Consider the following 19,838-nt stretch of genomic DNA (forward strand, 5'->3'; position numbering starts at 1 on the left):
GCTCCCCCGCTACCTGCGGACGGCGGGGCCAGGCACACGGACACCAGCAGCACCACGCTGAGCAGAGGCCGCCGCCGCGGCCCCCGGAGCCGCTCCACAGCCGCCGGGGGGAGGCTGCCTGGCCCCATAACCATCCCGCCATCGGCCCGGGAGCCTCCAGCTCCGAGCAGAGCTGCCCCGTCCGCCCCCCTCCGCCGGCCCGGGCGAGACTGCGGGGTCCGGCCGCCTCCGTCACCCCCGCGCCGCCAATGGAGCAGTAGAGGCAGCCCGGCGAGCTGCATATTAATAAGGCTGCAGCCAATGGGAAGGCGGCCAGAACCGACTAATCTGCATATTCATTATCCTGCCCCCAATGGGCAAGAAAGCCGAGCCCCCACATTCGTATCTTCAATAGTCTCCAACCAATAGGGCAGCTCCAAATGTGAAGCTCCAGCAAATAGGGAAAGAGCCAGACCAAGCTAATCTGCGTAACAATTAGCCTTTCACCAATGGGACAGCACCGAGGCCCAGGTAATCTGCATATTTATTACCCTCCAGCCAATCCGATGCCACCGTGGCAGTCCTGTTTCACAGCGCTGTCCTTCAAGACACAGAGAGCGGCTATTGAGGGCAATGGGGCGGGAGTAGCTGCTGCACACCAGGTCTAATGAAGCCAGAAGGGGAGGAGGGAAGAGATACACTTGGGGATGGGGCAAATATTTGCCTTAGGAGTTCACCAGGTGGCACCACGTGGCATGTATCATAGTATTTTATTTGTGGGGCCAGAGGACTGATACCTCCACATACAGGGGGCTTATTCCCCCATGACCCTTTACAGGGGCTGTCTCTCCCTCCCCGCAAACCCCTAAGAAGGCTTTATCCCATCCGAGTGGCACCCTACAAAACACAAGCCCCAAGGACATGTTCCACTTACCCTTAGAATTACTTGAACCGGTCCCACATGGCCACCCCCATCCTTAACAGGCGGCCTGGCCCCGTGATCGCCAAACCTCCCTCATCCTGTGCCCTGCCTCCACCCCCAAAAAAAGCTACTGCCCGCAACAAATCACAAACGTGATCCAGGCGAATATAATTCTTTCCCCGTTGCCTACAGCCACTTGTGCTTCAGATCTCACTATGACCTTTCTGTCACCTCCACGAGTGATTACAGGAACTCCCTGCATTGGTGCAGTAATGAAGGGATTGGGTGATTCCTGTTATATTTTGCAAAGCTGCACAGTGGACTCACTGCCCTGATTTGAAGGCTAGGCAGGGAAAAAACCCACCCTCTGCGCTAGGGTCCCCCTTTGTGCTGCGTTTCACTTAGCGGAGGGGCTGTCTGGAGAGTCTCCATTTCTCTATTGCTGAAAGAAAGAAAAAAGCCACATTTGAAGGCATATGTTTAAGGTGGGAATGCAGGGAGCTTTCATTTCAGAGACAGCCGCCAATTAGAAATCTGGTCTCTAGGATCACCCACTCTGTTTCCACTCCAAGCTGTTAGGAAAACTGCTATAAATCAGGAGCCTACAAGTAGAATAGGACGTTTGTATGTGCAGGTGTATGCAGTCAAACCTGCCCATGTAAAACTGTACGATGTGCACAGAGGAAGCTGCTAAATACCTGCTTGCACATACACCCATGCAACGCCCCCCCTCAACAGCAAACCTGCATATAAACCCACATGTAAACCCACGTGCACAGTCAGATTTGCATGTACAAACACCAGTAAACACATACACACAAACCTACATTTGTGTGCACACATGTGCCGATGTACATGCCCACCCGTCTAGACGTGTGTACACATATACAGACGTGCAGACATAGAGTACAGCCTGCACTGCTCCACTAAAGGACCTCCCGCTTCAAAAACTAGACATTTCTTTAAATCCAGACCAGTTTTCCAAAGCTCCACCAGGGGAGCTTGGCAGATAAAGCCCCCTAAAGCTGCTCTTTGTTCTTGTGAAGTCAGGCTGATCCCCTGGCCCATCAGCTGTGCAGCCAGAGAAGGCCCTGCACCTTAGCTGGATCCAAGAGCCATCCCACACCCGCCAAGTCCCAAAGCTTGATTTTCACTTCAGATGGCGTTAGGTTGGGAGCTGCCCTTCTGACAACAAAGGGCTCCTGTTTTTATTAACTCTCTTTAAACATTCGGGAGGGTAACATTAGGGGGGTTGGAGGGCAGGAGATGGATAAGGGAGGACAGGCAGGGAGGCAGCTTGACGTTAAATTGGAAGCTTCCTCTCTCACTGTCTCTTAACGGTTTTTTCTCCTCTGTAGGTGCAAGGTGCTGCCCTCCTAAAACAGGGTGGGACAGAGAACGGCTGTACAAGGGTGGCTCATGGATTAATCCAGTTTAAATCAATGCATAGATCTGCAGAAGCTAGCAAGCAACATGATGATTATTTGCATTACCATACAGTCCCGAACCAAGATCAGGGCCCCATTGTGCTGGATGCTTTATAAACCCAGAGAGACAGCCCTGGCCCCAAAGAGATTACAAGCTATAGAAAGACAAAGGGTAGGAGGAGAAACAGAGTGTCAGAGCCAGAAAGAGAACCCCAATATCCACTAGGCCAAATCGCATGTGATCTCTCTGGACACTTGACAAAGTCTGGAGCCAGCTCTGCTCTCATTCATACTCATGAAAACCTGGAGCAACTGCAGGTACTGTTGCTCCAGATTTACACCAGAGTAAGTAAGAGCAGAATTTAGCCAATTAACTAATTCTAACAAACTCATGTGAGGTACGTAGCATGCACTGTAACATTCAGGGCCCCCTCGAATTTCCCAGCTGTGGCCACACAACCTCATGGCACGACCAGGAGGAGAACTCAATTCCTGCCCTTTGAAAACCACAGGCCTTGAGGCAAAGGAGAATCTCTGTTAGTGGCACGGGGCCTATGATAGAGCTGAACGGCTCTGATCCCAACCAGGATTGGGAAGTGGTGCCACCGACATATAAGGTAGCCAGTTTGTTACAGTAAAAGCATCATTCCCATGTTACAGATGGTGACAGGAGGAGGAGTGAGTTGCCCAGAGCCTTTAAGTAAGTCAGTGGAACAGCAGCAGGGATTAGAACTCAGGAGCTCCTGACTCCCAGGTCTGGCCTCAGTCCACTAGCCCAGAAGTTCTCAACCAGGGGTCCGGGACGCCCTGGGGTCCACCAAGCAGGGCAGGCATTCGACTTGCAGGGCCCAGGGCAGAAAGCCAAGGCCCCTCTGCATGGGGCTGAAGCCTGAGGCCCTAAGCCCCGCTACCCAGGGCTGAAGCCGAAGCCTGAGCCACTTAGCTTTGCAGGACCCCCTGTGGCGTGGGGTCCTGGGCAATTGCCCTGCTTGCTGTCTCCTCACGCTGGTGATGGCTTTTATATGCAGAAAAACAGTTGAGGTGGTACAAGTGGGCTGTGGAGTTTTTGTAGCATATCGGGGGGGGGGGGGCTCAGAAAGAAAAAGGTTGAGAACCTCTGCACTAGCCCACACCACTCCACATCCTCACCTCAAGTACCTATCTTAGTCACTGTAAACCCCCAGCCACTGCATGACTACCTTCCCCAGCTCCCTCAGAGAAATTCTGGTTCTGAACCTCCCAGAAACCCTGCAGTTCTGACTTTCACACAGACCCTTGAGCTGACCTCAACCCAGCTGTCTTTTGGACGAGACATAAAATTGAAACCCTGAGCACTTGTGGTCATTCAAGATCTCATGGCACCTCAGGCAAGACCAGGTGTTAACCCTGCCAGATTCCTGTTCGCATAATTACCTTCCACCATCTAAAATCCACCCGCTGCAACTTTATTTGGATACATTCTCCTTCACGCCTTATCCTATAGTGAACTGCTAAACAGCTGCCATGTTCCATTCCAGAGGTGACTGCATTTTAGTGGTTGGCTAAGTGACGACTGTGCATATTGGGCCAAATCCTGAAGTCCTTACTCAGTCGTCACTCAGGTGCAACTCCCGCTGACGTCAATGGGAAGATGAGTTTGTAGTTCTATGTTACTTTGGACTCTATTGCACTGACCTGCCTGTTCACTGGGGGGCTGGTTCACCATTGCCCTGCAGCTCTTTTACATCAGCCAGGCTGACACAAGGGGGCCAGGAGGAGGCATAAAGACCACCAGGCAAAGGAGGCGTCTGTGCCTTTTCTGAGGATTGATTTTGGAGCAAGTTTCTCCCGTCAGGAGACGCCATACAGGGACCACTGAAGGATCAGATTTACCTCCTCCCTACATGGCATTCGCTGCTGTGAATCAAAGCGCTTGCCAAAACCCCTTTGTCTCCCGCTGGGTGGATACAAATAAGCAGCGTCAGGGGATCCGATCTCCGCACTCTCCCTGCAAAGAGACATTGAGTTCACATCTTCATTCAAAGCAGGCTGAGGTGGGATATGATGACCAGTCAGGAAGAGCCCATACAGGAAGGCTTTGGGGGGAGCTTGCAAAAAGTAATGCTGCGTACTGGCCTCTGTCCGAGCTAGGACTGATGGACAGACCATTCATCTTCTCCAGAGTAGCTGTTCTCACGTTCTTTGTCTCACTCCATCACCATTTTAGGGAATATTTTTAACTCCTCAGGCCAATTTTAGTCCTGGTGCTGTGCCTGCTCACGCCAGGGCTGATTTTGGTCCCCTGTCCTCAGGTGTCTCTATGGCGAAAGGATTGTTTCTATTACCCAAGGACCCGGATTATTGTTTGTAGGGTGCAAAGTGAAGTTGTGCCCTTGTATAAAAGGGTTAACGGAAGCCATTTGGAGCTGGAGGGTTGCATTAGTTCTGCTGCGATTACTGGAAACGCTGGGGACAACTGTTTGACAGCACAGGCAAATTCAGAGGAGGGTCAGGGCACTCCTGGCTGATGCAGAACCCAGGTAGGAACTGTGACCTGCCCCCTCACCTTATAGGAGGGGAGGGCAGGAAAGTGAGACTCTAACGAGGAAGCCAGTGTGGTCTAGTGGTTAGAGCAGCAGGCTAGCCATCGTGAGAGCTGGATTCTCGTCCTCTGGCTTTGGACAAGTTACTTTCCCTCTTTGTAAAACAGCGATCACAATTCTCAGCCCATCTGTGTGGATCCCAGCCCCACTTTCTCCATGTAACTCACCCATCCTTTATTACCTGTCTCTAACCTCCCTTCCCCACAGAGCCACGTTTTGTCCTTCTCTTCCTAACGGGGAACGACGCTGTATGGTGGCAGCTTCTCTCTTGGTGCACCTAGTTACATCCTAAGCTGAACTGTAACGGGACAAGCAGGGCATTACATCCATGCATGGCCCCTGCAGACTTGTCCAGGCCTCTGATCTCATCTTGCTGGCACCATTTTAGACTCAGGCTTGCCTGGGGACCCTTTTGTTTCGCAGATGAAAAGCCTTTCATTAATCTCTGCCTAGTCTTTTAAACAAGCTTTGCTTTAACAGCCGAACTCAGCCCCGCCTGGAATTCCTCTGCTTGAAGTGGAGTTCCAAAGTATCTATCGATCCACGCATTTATAACGCGCTCATCCCACTCGTCTCTGAGCACCCAAGAGCTCCCTAAAATTCAGCCGGGACTGAACGTCTGTGCAGGAAACCAGCTGAGAAGCAGCAGCAAAGCCCTCACAGAGATGGCTACACAAATGAGCACGGGATGAAAGAGAGAGAGGGGCCAGGATGGAGGAGTGAAGGAGAGAGAGAGAGAAAGGAGGAGACCTCTGATTATTTCCCGTGCCGCGCCAGCGTGGCGATTAGACAGACAAGATAGGTGTGAGGCTCGTGCATCTACAAGGAGGTGCTGCAGAAAAGTGGACAGAGGGCAGGAAATAGACCAATCTGTCCCAGTCAGCAAGGGGCACTGAAGTCAAGAATGGGGGGCGGAAGGCACAGGAATCAACCAAGTTCTGCCTCATTGTGCTTTTGGTCATTAGTGTCTTAAAGCCCCTACATAGACACTCTCCAGCTTACTCCCTGGACCTCATCTCACATCACGTTCTCCCCGACCTCAACCCTCCAACATGCCAGCTCCAGTGCCTTGTTCATTTCCTGCTCCCACTCCCTTCTCCGGGCCTTTTACCAGACAACATCTTGGTTCTATGCAGGGAGATCCCTCTGCATCCTCCAAACCAGCACTCTCCCAGTCATTCAAGCCCCTAGACTGTGAGCAATGTGGGGCAGAGACCGTCCATTTTGAGCCATGTGCAGCAGTGACCACAATGTCTGTGTAACACATTGATAAAGCGTGTATAGCGTCCCTTTCTCATGGCTGGTGCACACTGAGGATAACAGCCTACTACTCCTACCAGCTCTGGGAGTGGCTTCTTTAGCTTAGGTGGTAGAGGTCCCTTTCCCTGCAGCACCTTCTGCTTGATCTGCCTGTGTCCAATCCCCATGCTGGCCCTTCACTCCATCCACACTCCTCTGTCTTTCATCCTGCACACAAATGATCACGCTCATTTGTGTAACGATCTCCGTAAGGCCTCTGCGGCAGCTTCTCAGCTGGTTTCCTGCACAGACATTCTGTCCCAGCGGGAGATCATCTTAATTTTAGATACTCAAATATTCAGTACAAACCTTATTGACCACAGGTGTTGAGGGTCTTGACATCTGTGCTTAACAAATAATACTACCACCAGACCTGGGGGTTACAGTCCTGGGGAAAGCCTGTGTCCATCGAACAGAGTCTAACTCAGCTTAGTAATGAAGGCCATATTTCCGTCGTAATGACTGTTTTGGGGCCACCTGACTCAAACACCCAAGGCCTGATTTTCAGAGGTGCCACGTACCCCCACATCCATTAACTACACCTAGAGCTGTGGGTGCTCAGCACCTCTCAACATCAGACCCTCTCAGGGGCCTGAAAAAAAGCCCCCCCCCCAAAAAATAGAGGCAGACACTTCCCCAAGCCCCCAGGGTCACAATGGAAGCAGCTGAAATAGCAGAGGAAAAGCTGGCATCATGGTGTGGAGGGATCAGGTCTGCCCCATGCTTCTCCACCTCCATCAAGCAGCCTTCCCACCCACCCCAGCCCCCTTTGCACACAAGGGAAAAGGCCAGTTACACACAAAGACAGAGCAGGCAGTAGGGCCTGCCTGTGTATGAGGTTTCCCCTCTGCTATTTTCCAGGTCTCAACTGTGAAAGGAGGCTGAGCCCAAGAGGGCGTCCCCCCCCACCCCCCCACCCCCTGTCCCACACCCCTGCGCCCCAGTGAGCTGCTAATCCCAATGGGCGGGAATATCAGGCGGCTTCCCTCCTGGAACCCCAGGCTGTTTTCCTCCCCCTCCCGGCTGTAAAGCCGGACGACGGGGGGGATTTTCCACCTGACTCTGCACAGGATGGGATCCACAACAACAAACCGAGAAGGAAACTTCCATTCCAGGTGGAAGGATGTGACCCAGCTACAGGCAGGGTGGGAAGGGAGACGAGGAGAGACGCCCAGCAAGATGGAGGGCAGGCAGTCTCTGCATTTACCACAACTATCTGCCTCCGCCCACCGCTGAGATCAGAGCTGGCCTCGTTATCTGCAGGCACCCTGAATTGCTGCAGGGCATGTGTGTGTGGGTAGGGGCAAAAGTCATCTCCTTCTCAAGGCCTGCTGCTCACGGGGGACATGGGGCACTGTTCGCTTTCCCCCATCCCTGATCGTATCCCCAGAGGTTGAACCCACGCTGTGTGTAGGTGTGGCAATGCCACGCTGTTGCCTGTGCCTGGCCCTGGGACACCGCGGAGTTGGCATCCCGCAGTGATTTAGCGATGATGCCATAAGTATAGATCTTAGTGGTAAAGGACCCAGCTAGCTCACCACTCTCCTCTTCCTCCGCGGCAGCTACCGTCAGCTCTGACACGGCAGATAATAATTCTCATTGGAGATCAGCTTGATAGATTAGCTACGCACTTAGATAGAAAGGTATGTATGGAGACAAACAGATGGATACTCCAAACACAATATCCCCAAGCGCCTTCTCTGACTACTTGTCTCATGAGCATAAGAAGCCTGCGCCATGTACCCCACAGGATACAATGTTTAATTTCCAGAGGACAGCATTTTTTACGTGGACTGGCCAGATTTACTGACATTCAGCCAAGCCTCCCATTCCCAGGCAGCTCTCTCTTTTTGTCTACTTGCTCTCTGTGTGATCACAGGGCACATAATGGCAGGTCTGACGTGGGGGGGGGGAGCGATGGTTATGGGTGACCTGCAGGCTGAGCGGCGGGAAGGGGCACCGGATGAAAAAGTGTGGTTATCATTTCTGAACTGCTGTCTGCACTCGCCGTTTCTTCGTGTAGGAGAAACATCTCTAGGGGCCAGATCTTCAGCGGGGGAAACCGGACATTGCGCCGTTGAATTCAGCAGAGCTATGCTGCATGACACCCGCTGAGAAGCAGGGCCACGAATTTCAGAAACTGTCCCAACTCCTAAGTCTGTCCCCCACCCCCTGCACTCCTCTTTCCAGTGGGTTTGACACCCCCATCCAGTGCCCAGTGGCCATTCGCTCCCCCAAGACAGGCTGTCCTTTTTCACAAGGATGGGTGGGTCACATTGGAACTGGAATGGGAGATCTCCATGCTACAAGTGCTGATGGCGATTCTGATGAATCAACGCCCCCAGCCTGTGGGGAGAGGACACCGTGCTGATGGAGGTGCCATCTTTCAGGAGAGACATCAAACCAAGCCCCATGTCACCTGGGGTCAGTAAAGAGCCAGCGGCAATTTTCATTGTGGCTGGGGGATTAGCCCCAGGCACGCTGGCCAAATTCCAAGATGAGCAATTAAATTCCGTCTAGCCATAGTCCGCCTTGTGGCTCCGGCTGGATACATGTACTCTTCACTTCCTGCGCTAAGCTACTGCCACGCTTCACTCCAGAGGTGGCTGCCTCTCAGTGGTGGGGGGCGGGGTTTATAAGTGGATATTAATATAAATGATGCATCTATTTTGCAAATCAATTGCAGCCTGTGAATAGGAAGTCCAGCTTGGAACCTCACTTCTCCCTATAGGTCCTTCCTTCCCTCATGGAGGCCAAGAAGAACCTTTTGCAGCTCTTGAGGAATTCAACCGGAGGCAGTAAACTGGGGAATGCAGCGAAGGAAGGGGGGGGGCATGTGTGCGGCAGCTGCTGCTTTCCTGCAGGTGGCCGAAGCATGGAGAAGGCGGGGGGGGGGGGAAAGGGGGGAGAAGGGACGTGGGAAAGCAACAGGAGAAGAACACGTCTTCCTTGGTTGCAGAGCTGCCCAGCAGGCTTAACCCAAGGAAAGAGCTGTATTTTAACCAAGGTGTCTTTGGGCCTTCCCGAGGGGAAAGGACAGAGAAGCTGAACCCTCTAAAGGCAACGGAGACAAGCAGATCGGGAACCTGGAGCCCAAAGAAGCTAGCAACAAAAACCCAGACATCCCCACCTGTTAGCGTTTAAAAAGAGAAACCACAAAGCCCTGACATCACAAAGCATTAACGAGCAAAGGCTATTACCGGCTGCCTGGTATTCCTGCACAGGAAGTTAGGCCTCAGGAATTCTTAACTCACAGCTCTGCAGCTGTGCAGATGGTTTCCTCATAAAGCCCTGAACTGCAAGTGCCTCTGTCCCCGTCGGCTAACCTTTCACCTCCCGTTCTCCACGCCCCGCCAACGGCGGAGGGGACAGTGAAGCCGCGGCCCCGCGCTGAGGCCTAGCTGCGAGCCAATCTGTCACGCCTCCGCCCCAGGGGTCTCAAAGGACGGCGGTCGAGAGCGAACCGGCTACATTATCACCGGAGCGGCGATTAACCCAAATTAGCAAATTGGCGGCTGCCCTTGGAGTCTGTAATTATTGAAATCGGTTGCGGGGGGAAAGGAAAACATTAAAAACCCAGGCGGGATAGGCCTCACAGTTAGCCGGGATGGAGACGTGTGCAAAGCCAGATACCACGGCAGCCTGAAACCACAGGCCTTTAAATCATTGTCTTGGCTCCGCTTTCTCCCCACCTTGAGTTTCTTAGTTCTTGTTACTGTCGCCCTGCCAGGTCTCGCTTTAAACTGAACAGAAAAAAACAAAAAAAAGCACAGCGGAACTAGCGTGTTTTGAAAGACCTGTCTCTCCACAAGGCAGGAGGCCGGGGAAGAGAGAGGAGTGCATGCCAGGGTGTGTGAATAAACTCAGACATCTGGAGAATGAAATCGCCTCCGCTGGAGTCTGGTTTCAACGCTACAAATAAACCTCCTGGGAACCTGATGTCCATCCCGCTTCCCCCCGTCCCTTGGAACAAAGGAGCCTGGCTTTCTGGCTCGTGATCGTACCACGTGCTTTGATGGTGGCTGTTGGTGATGGATGGAATTAACGCCGCTGAGCTGTTCGCGGGGAAAGCTGTCACACGTGCAGCAGCTGGGCTGCACGGCTTGGGGGGACTGGCAAAACGGAGCCTTTCACAGGATTCTGCTAGTTCAAATCCACCTCAGGGTGGTAGCAACTAATTATCGTTACGTGTATTACCAGGGGGTCTAGAAACAGCTCTGTTGTGCTGGGTGCTCCATAGCCCATCCCCTGAAGATTTTATAATCTAAATAGACAAGACAACAAACTGTGGGAGAAAGGAAGTATTATTATCCCTATTTAACTGATGAATGGAGGCACAGAGAAATTAAAGGCACCTCAGCAAAGGGGCCTGGGATTGAGTGGGCCACGAGACGTGAGCTCCACCTAGCCGGGATAGAGGAGCTGAGAGTCACTCCTTGTTTCCTGAAGGCCTGGCGTCTACCAAACTTTGTCTAGAAACCAACTCAGAGATGATTTCCCAGCTGTTCTCCTATCCTGCAACTGCCCCAGGATCCTACCCACCCAGGATCCAAGCCAGGGTACTGGTCTCAGTGGGGCCCTGAAGTAGAGGATAATAGGACGAATATTGCTCTGCCCGACTTTCACCCCCCACAAAATCCTCAGCCCCGTCCATCCCCTCTCGAAACCACACTCAGAACTATGGGCCTTTTCTCCTCAGATGTTTGGTCACAGGCATTGATTCCCGCACTGCTTTCAGCCAGTTCTTTTAACCCTTGGCCCCAGGCGGGTCAGCCTCGCTTGGGCAGAAGGCTAGGGTTACAGAGCTGCCACTGACCCCACCATCACCCTTCCACAAGGCCCCTGTGTCGTTGCCAACAGCAATGCCTCCAATTTATCCCCACTTGTCAAAGCAAAGCCAAATCCCCATCTCAACCGCCCCACCCCGAGCCGCCATCCAGCTGCCTCCCCTCACCACCCAGGTATGGGAGGAGGAAGGAACAAGGGGCTTGGGTGAGCAGCGAGGAAAGCTGGAGACACCGAACCTTCCCCAGGCAGATTCCTGCTGCTTCCCTGTGGATTGGGGCTATCCCTGAGGTAGGCGCTGCAGGTGAAACATGTGATGGGGCAGGGCTTGTACTGCTGAGAACTTACACACTAGAGAGAGAGCCCCTGCCAAACAATGAGGGCCTCATTCCGCTCTGACTGCAAAGGGGCCTTGAAGGGGAGGGGAAACACTCCCCGAGATGCCCACCACATGGGACTTCTCCGGGTCATGCAGAGGTGTTGTTAGGCTCTGGAGCAGCCTTGTTCCCAGCCCTCAGAATACGGAGCAAATCAGGGGCCTGGTCAGGATACCCTGCACGGTGGCTATTCTCAGAGCGTAAGTTAGAGCAGCCCCAAGACGCCCTATATTTTGCTGTGGCTCCGTTCCCCCATCTATAAAACGGGGATAACAATCCTTCCTTCCTCCTCCGGTTTCTGTCTTGTGATGCTCTTCAGGGCAGAGACTGTCTCTTATTATGTCTGTACAGCGCCAAGCACAACAGGGGCCTGATCTCAGCTGGGGCTTTTAATACTTACACTTTAAAACCACTATGTGAAAAGAACGTTAAGGCTGAAAAGTCAAGAACTCGGAATTATGGCCCTCCATGCAACCTTAATTTGGCCTCCTTGTGCACCTGCATTAAAACCATCACAAGTTCACATACTATTTTTTCCCCACAGGACCCCTGCCTCAGTCAGGGCACAGGGTAATTTCACAAGTTTTTTAAAACATTAAAAACTGGAGGTGGTGTGTGTGTGGGAAATCATCACATAGGACCAGCCTGACCCCCTACATAGGTCATCAGCAGGGTGAGCTCTTTATCCACAGCACCGACCTCTGACACTTGAGCCAACGGAGTGAGTTTCACAGCTGTTCGCTAGACAGTAGCGGAATGCTGAGACTCAGGAATAAGGGGGCCAGTTCCATGTTCGGGGGGCAGCATGTCTAGTGGTCACAGATCCTCTGAGCCTCTCTGGCTTTTGCCCATCCCAATTCCCAGCCCCTGGCCCTGGCTCTGACTCCAGCCCCTGTTCTCATTTCCTACCATTTTCCTCTCCTGGTCCCCTCCTCCCCCATCCTTTGTTCCTATCCCCTGTTTTAGGTCCCCCTCTGCTCTCACCTCTGTCCCTTCTCCTGGCTCCTGCTCCCAACCCTCTCCCCCCCCCACCATCCTGCATCTCTTTTCCATTCCTCACCCCTCTGCCTTCAAGTCAGGCTGTTTCCTCCTTCCCCTCCTCCATGCCACCAGGGGATGGTCTCCCAGACTCTCTGTTCCAGTGTCCAGCACCAACGCTGGCTTCCGGGTCTCCACAGTTGAGAGCAATAATTGCAGAGAAAGTCCTGCTCAAGCCCCTCCACCCCCAGGCTGCAGCAAGTTCAGTGAGGATGGTGCATGCAGTCTGGTCACGTGTAGGAGCTGTGAAGGGATGGAGCGTGCTCAGTGCAGACAGACTCTTCAGAGAATGCAGCTGCAAAACTCTAACAAGTCTCTACTGAGCATGTGCAACCTGAGACGTTTAGAGACTTATAACTTGGCCAAATTTGAGTGCCTTTCACGAGGAAAGCAAAAGGCATCTCCCTGGCATAAAGATGACCCCCCCGTGCCAAATTTCAGTTCCTTGCTCCAAAGCCTGGGGGCGCTAGACTTTCTCACCAAAATGGTTGTAAGAATTTTTTTTTTAACATGGGCAAACATCATATTTTTCTTTACTTCGTTTTTCGAGATGGCTGAACCGTTTTAGCTGAAACTTTCCAAAATATTTCAGCCTAGGGAAGACACCTCAGGCATGGAAAATTTTAGCTTGACCGGTTCAAGTTTGCCAAAGTTATAAACAACTGAAAACAAAGTCTTATAATGGAATATTATGAAAACAAAGGCTTTATAATGTGCCAGGCGACCTTAACTACAGGTGTCACTGCTTGTGCCACCGCTAATATTTTTAAAGTAATAAGCTCTTTGGGGGCAGGAAACATCTTTTTGTTCTGTGCTCGTACAGCACCTACCACCCTGGAGCCCTGACTCATGACTGGGGCGACTAGATGCTGCAGCAATACAAATATTACAAACTAATATTTAAAGCATGCAGTTATATTGCCCAGTTGGTGGTCATTATGCGCCACAGAGCTGGGAAATACAGAGAGGGGGAAACAGAACTGCCGAATTATTCATAGACTTGGCGCTCAAAGGAAATCCCCAGGAAATTGGGTCGTGGGGGGTGGGCGGTGTTGGCGGTGGAGGGGTTGTTTGGGGTATTAACGTACTTTGTACACACACACTCCAGAGCTGCTGCTAAATTATCGGGTCCAGCTCCTCAGTGGTGTAACGCAGCATAGCGTCCAAGTGGACCTGTGCTCCTTCACATCAGCTGAGGATCTGGCCCCGATGCCGTCAATTACCCGATTGATAGTTCGAAGCTCTTTCTGAATGTCAGAACTTCTCCCCCTGCCTTCGAGGAAGAGAACATCTCAGACCCCCACGGCAGCAGCACAATTTCCCCTTTCATTGCACAGCTGCCGGAGTTTGGCTGGTGTCTCCACGCCCGGCCCCGGCCCAGCCACTACAGCTGGTTCACCTTTCGCACAGACTCAGCAACTTCCCATCCCTCCCCTCACCCCCCCCCCCAGCGCCGTCCCGGAGAAAATGGGTTATTTATGAGGGGCCAGAGGCAGGAAGAAGGCGGCCTGCAAAATATTACAGGGAAGAAATTCCTCGTGGGTGGAATGTGTGCAGGATAAATGAGGCTTTTTATGCCTCTTTTGTACGATCTTGGAAACGGTGGATTTCTTGCACCAGGGAGCAAAAACATAACAGCCGCTGCTGGAAATGGAGCTCTCTCCTCCCCCTCCCCCACCTCTCCCTAGCTCCCCTGGTTCACATGTGTTACCGGCTCGTCTGGCGTATTCCTTTTCCGATCCCGTCTACACTTAGGGCTAAATCTTCTTGATTCCCCTCGTGTCGCCATTTCCACCAGTGCAAAGGGAGCAGCGTTTCACACAAAGTGTGATCCCTTAGGGTCGAGTTCATCGCGCGCCCGCCCCTCACTCTCTGGCCCTCACTGGGCCGAGAAGAAGATGGGGAGGGGGGGTCTCTTCATGGCCAGGGGAGGGGAATCCTGTTCCCAAGGCTGTGGAGATGCTAGTCTAGCATCAGGCTTGCTGGCTTTAACCTCCCTCTCTCTGCTAGGTCTTTGTGTGCCTGGCTCTGAGCAATGGCTCTTCAGCCCCACCCAATATCTCCTCCGGGCAGAGTTTCAGGGTGTTCCCCGTGCGAGCCCCCCAAATCCTGCTGCTCCTGTGGAGGAGGGGAAGGATTTACTCCCCGGCCTAGGAGCTGTTGCAGGACTATCAAACCCATGACACAGGCGGTTGCCACATTTTTCCTTGTAGTGGTGAAGGCAACCACGTGCCAACATTCTTCCTGACCGGCCCATCCATGAAATTACATCCGGGCCTTCTGGGATGCCTGAAGCATCTCTCCCATGATGCCTGGCGCTGTCGCTGGGGAGCAGTGGCTTTTGGGTAATATCCAACGGGAAAGCATTGCCCTCTGGGATGGGGTTCGGAGGACGAGATGAACTAATGCAGCTCTGCAATGCTTGCGGCATCCCGTCCGCCCGGGGATGAGACCCTCGGGCACAGCTGCCCCAGAGTTAAACTCATCCCAGCCCTTGCAACCAACCGGGACGACCAACATTTGCCAAATGCCTGGGACGGATGGGTGTTACGTGTGGACACGGCAAGCCCCAGCCGTTCCAAGCACTGGCTTTCTGCAACCTCCTAGACGGATCCCCTCACTCACCCCACAGAGCGCTCCCCTTATCCAGCCGGCAGCTGGCTAGAGACACCTCCATCCCACTGGAGGGGTAGGGGCAGGCTGAGAGGCCGGGGGCATGCAGACAGCAGGCGCAAGGTGAGGGAATCGCAGGGAGGTTAAGGCAGGAAGCGAGAGCAGCTGGGAGCGGAGAGGGCGGATGGAGGCCGCTGGGGTGGTGAGGAGCTCAGTAAAGTCTCCACTTTGCTGTGCACCGTTTCCTTTCTGCCTGCTGCTCTCTGCTGGCAGGCACCATCGCTCACTTCACACCCACCCTGCCCAGCTCCCCCTCCAGCCAGCAGGCAGGGGAAGGGCTCAGCTGGTGGGTGGGGACGGGGAGCAGAGTTGGCCCAGTGGCTAATCCGCCACCTCCTGCCTCCGGGGGTGCTGCAGGGGTGCCCCAGAGATGGCAGAGGGTTTGAGTTTGGGTTGTGGATCTGGGCTAGGGCCAGAGGTGTGGGTTGGGAGGAAGGGACTGAGCTGGGCTTAACCTCTTAGCTACAAGCCTCTCTGGGTTATTATTCGCATGTTTGGGTATGTCTACACTACGGGATTAATCCGAATTTAGATAATTCGAATTTGGGAAACAGGTTGTATAAATTCGATTGTGCGCGGCCACACTAAGCACATTAATTCGGTTTTTAACCACATTAATTCGGTGGTGTGCGGCCACACTACCCCATTAATTTAACCACATTAATTCGGTGGTGTGTGGCCACACTAACCCTAATTCGAATTAACAAAATCGATTTTGGCGCTACTCCGCTCGTCGAGGTGGAGTACAGAAATCGATTTTAAGTGCCCTTTAATTCGAATTAACTGGCTCTGTAGTGTGGACGGGTGAAGGGTTAATTCGGATTAACGCAGCTAAATCCGAATTAAAGTCGTAGTGTAGACCAGGCCTTTCTGACACCGTCCTCGATTCTGGTCCCTTGTTCACGGCAGCTCTTTCTTGCTGACTCTGTCCCAGGGCTTGGAAGAGGGACTGGTTCAAAGCACCCTGTTGATTTTTTGGAGGGCAGGTGGGGGAGGGGCTGACGGTGGGATTTCCATCCTAAACCAATGGGCAGCAGATGACATGGGAATGACACCCCTGGGAGAACCTCTCACCCTGGAGACGGGGGTGTGGGCTGACCCTATTTTGTGGCGCAGCAACAGGTGTGGAAACAAGCCGCCTGTCACTCAGCACTGCTTGTGCCCTCTACACACACACACAGACACACACACACCTCACCCTCTCCTTCCAGGGACAGCACAGCTCTGCCTCATGTTGGCTTCAGTCAGGCAACTGGGGAGAAACTGCACCGAGAGAGAAGTAATTGTTAAAAAAAAAGGGGGGGGGAAATCATCCATTGAGGTGCTCAGCCATGGAAAGAAAAATCCCAGGGACTGTCCCATCTGGAAATCCTGCTGAGCAGGGGGCCCAGTGGGAGAGGAAGAGAGGGGCAGGCAATGAGACTTTCATGGCCGGGGGCAGGAGATTATCCTACTGTGGGGGTTCTCGCATATGCCTCGGAAGCATCTGGTGCTGGAGATACCGGGCTGGATGGACCAAGAGTCTGATCCAGTCTGGAAGTGACCAGGTTCCTTTGAAGGCACAATCAAGCCCCCTTGACAGGAACACAGGCTGGTTTAGATCTGCTGGCACCTGGCCACTGTGGTGTAATTTACATGCCAAGGAGGCAGGAGCACAGAGTTGAAGAAGGCTGGGGGGGAGGGGGGGGGGTTACTGCTAGCGCCTTTCCTTGCTATGCCCCTCTTCTCTGGCCCCTGGGCAATTGAGTTACACTCGCTTGGGCGCTCTGACTCCGGGCACCAGCTCCTCAGCACAGCATCACAGAAATCAATGGAGCTATGCCAGCTTACACCCGCTGACGATTTGGCCCGGCAAGCCAGATTCAGAGGTGATGTGTAGTTGGAGGGGGTGAGGTAGACGGTAGTCAGTGGCCCGGCTGTCATGGTGCACACACACACTGATGGGCTCGGTGAGCGGTGTAGGCCACACCAGCTCAGACTCCCTTTAGATCTCCGACTCCCTTTTGGTTTTGGTTGATCACCTGCGAGAGGAGTGTTAAGCATCCAGGGACCATTCAGGCCTTGGCTTTCTTGGGAGTCTCTGCAGAGAGGTCACCTTTGGTGGCGTTTTCTGCGGCACGGGCCCACGGGCACCAGACTGACGATAACCCCTCTGGGTCACTGGGCTGGACCTGAGCTGGTGATTTGTTCTGCACCCCAACCCCGTTAGCCAGCTCACCCCACCCCTGTTCCTTTCTTCAGCGTCCACGGACCCGGAGCAATGCTGAAACAAGAAGGGAAAAGCCAGACTTCAAACGACCCTTGAGTTCACACCGTCACGGAAAGGCTGGGGGCTCTCGGACCGACGGAGGCCGACACCGGGGCAAAAAAACGGAGCTGCCTCCGGTCTCCTGGGAAACGGGCCGTCCATCTTTTTAATGCGACGCCCCCTCCGCACAGAGTCGGGCCATTCTGGTGCAGCTGGGGAGGTGCCTCGGGGGGGTTTACACGGCGGCGGGATGAAAATCTGGGCCTCTCTGGCTCGTCTCCAGTGCTGCTCAGCTCCTCGTGTGGGAGTTGGAGGTGCCTGAAGCCCTTGAATGGGACTGAATCCCAAGGGGATCCCAGATGGAGAGGCGAGGGGGGGGGGGGAGTTTCCCCTCTATTGCTGGGCTGAACACGGCATTGGTCGATGCTAAAGCGGATGAGTCTACTCCCCTCCGCTAGGCATTACTAAGAATGACCCCCCCCCACACACACACATTTGCACCCCATTGTACCCTCGTGCTAACCGCTATGAGCTGGAATTGCTGCCGGAAAAGTGAAACGATCCCAGCTACGGCCCCCTTGAGGCAGTGAGACACATCCGCTGAGGGGGACAGAGGATCCGAACCATTTGCTGCTGCCTCTGGGCTCCCACAGGCTGCTCTCCTGCACTGGGCCTGCAAATGAAAAGCAGCTGGGGAAGGTTTCTCTTGTACCTCGTGCGTCTCTTGTTGCCTCAGTATCTGGACGCCGGGGGCGCGGGTTTGGGAATAACAAAGAGGCTATTGAGAGGGGGCTGGGAGCGCTTCAGGGAAGGAGAGCTTGTTTCAAGGATGAATGAGATGTTCTCTCCGGAGCAATTTGTCTGCTCTCATCAGCATCTGCTGCAAACACATGGCAGCGCCCCATCGAAATCAATCACCCCTAATTGGCAGGGCCCGCTCTAAAGAACACGCAGGGGCCCCATCTCTCCTCGGCCTCACAGGGGCAGCCCCCCCCCCTCTAGCTGCTTAGCTGGCACCCCTCACCATCATATCTGAGCACCTCACGAACACAGACAGGTCTAACTGCACAACATCTCTGTGACATAGGTCAAAATTGCCATGCCCATTTTACAGCAGGGTAAACTGAGGCCGCGCCAGTTTAAATGACTTGCCCAAGGACACAAAGGGAGCCTGCAGCAAAGCTGGGAATTGAAACCAGGTACCTTGGAGCCCAGCGGAGAGTTGTAACCACAAGACCTTCTTGCACACTTCACAACAGGTGGCTGAATAATACCTGTGATTTTCCATGGCTATTCAACTGGATTTTGTAATGCTGTCACTTCATCTTCAGGGCAACAGAAACATCACAGCCTGTCTGAGGTAGCCAATCAGAACTGAGCAGAACAGAGCTGCTATTGAAAGAAAACGTGCTCAATCCAAAGGGCATCATGAATTACCCCACTCGCTGCCCCTGTGATCTCTCACCTTGGGCGCTCACATCCGGCCAGCCCTGGGCAACAGCAAGTTGTATGAGGTTTCAAAGTGGGCAGAGCTACTCAACCTTAAAGAATGGAGAGGGGGAGATCTCCAGAGGCCCCCGGTGGGGAAAGCAGGGCGTCATGGATATGCGAGGACAGCAGTAGAGATGGGCAGGGCAACACGGCTTTGGTTCTTTGCAAATAGGGCTGGTGAGGGGAAAATGGCATTGGAAGAAAAATGGGAAAGAAATGAAAAAAGATGGCATTTTGAGAGAATTTTAGATTTTTCCTGGAAATAATATTTTGGGGGTAGGGTGACCAGATAGCAACTGTGAAAAAACGGGACGGGGGTGGGGGGTAATAGGCGCCTATATAAGAAAAAGTCCCCCCAAACAGGACTGTCCCTATAAAAACGGGACATCTGATCACCCTATTTGGGGAAGAGTCATTTTTAGGGGAATTTGAGGTTCCCTCCCCCTAGTACAGAAAATGTACACATTTTGAATGAGAGGAAAATGGTGTGTGAAACATTTTGTATCATCCAAAAAGCCATATTTTATCCAAAAAACCCAAAACCTTTTCAGCCGTCCCCCGTCCCCCCCCATTTTGACCAACTCTATTTGCAAATTTAAACCAGGCTGGTTCGATGTGAACCCCCACATTTTGAGGAAGTGGGTTGGATAAAGCTGATGGTTTTGTCTCATTATGGGACAATGGGGCCCCCCTCAAAAGAATGGTCTAGGAAGAGGCCCTCAATAATCCTACCTAGGACCAGCACTGTGAACAGCCCTTTAATCACTAGCACCATCCTTCTCTTCACAACACACTCGAAGAGCTGCCCTATGAAGTGTGAATATGTGACTGCATATTTGAGACTTTTTGTGTGTGTGAACATGAGCATGTCTGACGTGTGTATATGAGAGTGTGTGGTTGTGTGTTCGCTTGTGCACGTGTGGAAGTGATTGTGTGTGTGTGACTGTGTATTTGTGTGGCTGTGAAGCTATGTGGTGTGTGTGCTTGAGCTTGTAGTGTGTGTGTGCGCACGTATTC

General features: G+C 53.0%; 1 protein-coding gene across 1 annotated transcript in view; it reads right to left on the minus strand.

Annotated features, from left to right (window-relative positions):
* Positions 1 to 194, minus strand: part of LOC112124869 (repulsive guidance molecule A-like) — a 15,885-nt gene extending 15,691 nt beyond the window's left edge. The window contains exon 1 of the mRNA XM_026654969.2: positions 14 to 194. Within this exon, the coding sequence (XP_026510754.1) occupies positions 14 to 134 (121 nt within the window). The 5' untranslated portion in view covers positions 135 to 194. The remainder of the gene's footprint in view (positions 1 to 13) is intronic.
* Between the last annotated feature and the right edge of the window lie 19,644 nt (positions 195 to 19,838).

The sequence above is a fragment of the Terrapene carolina genome, unplaced genomic scaffold (assembly GCF_002925995.2).
Source record: "Terrapene carolina triunguis isolate 2854851 unplaced genomic scaffold, T_m_triunguis-2.0 Scaffold194, whole genome shotgun sequence".
Classification (NCBI taxonomy): Eukaryota; Metazoa; Chordata; order Testudines; family Emydidae; genus Terrapene; species Terrapene triunguis.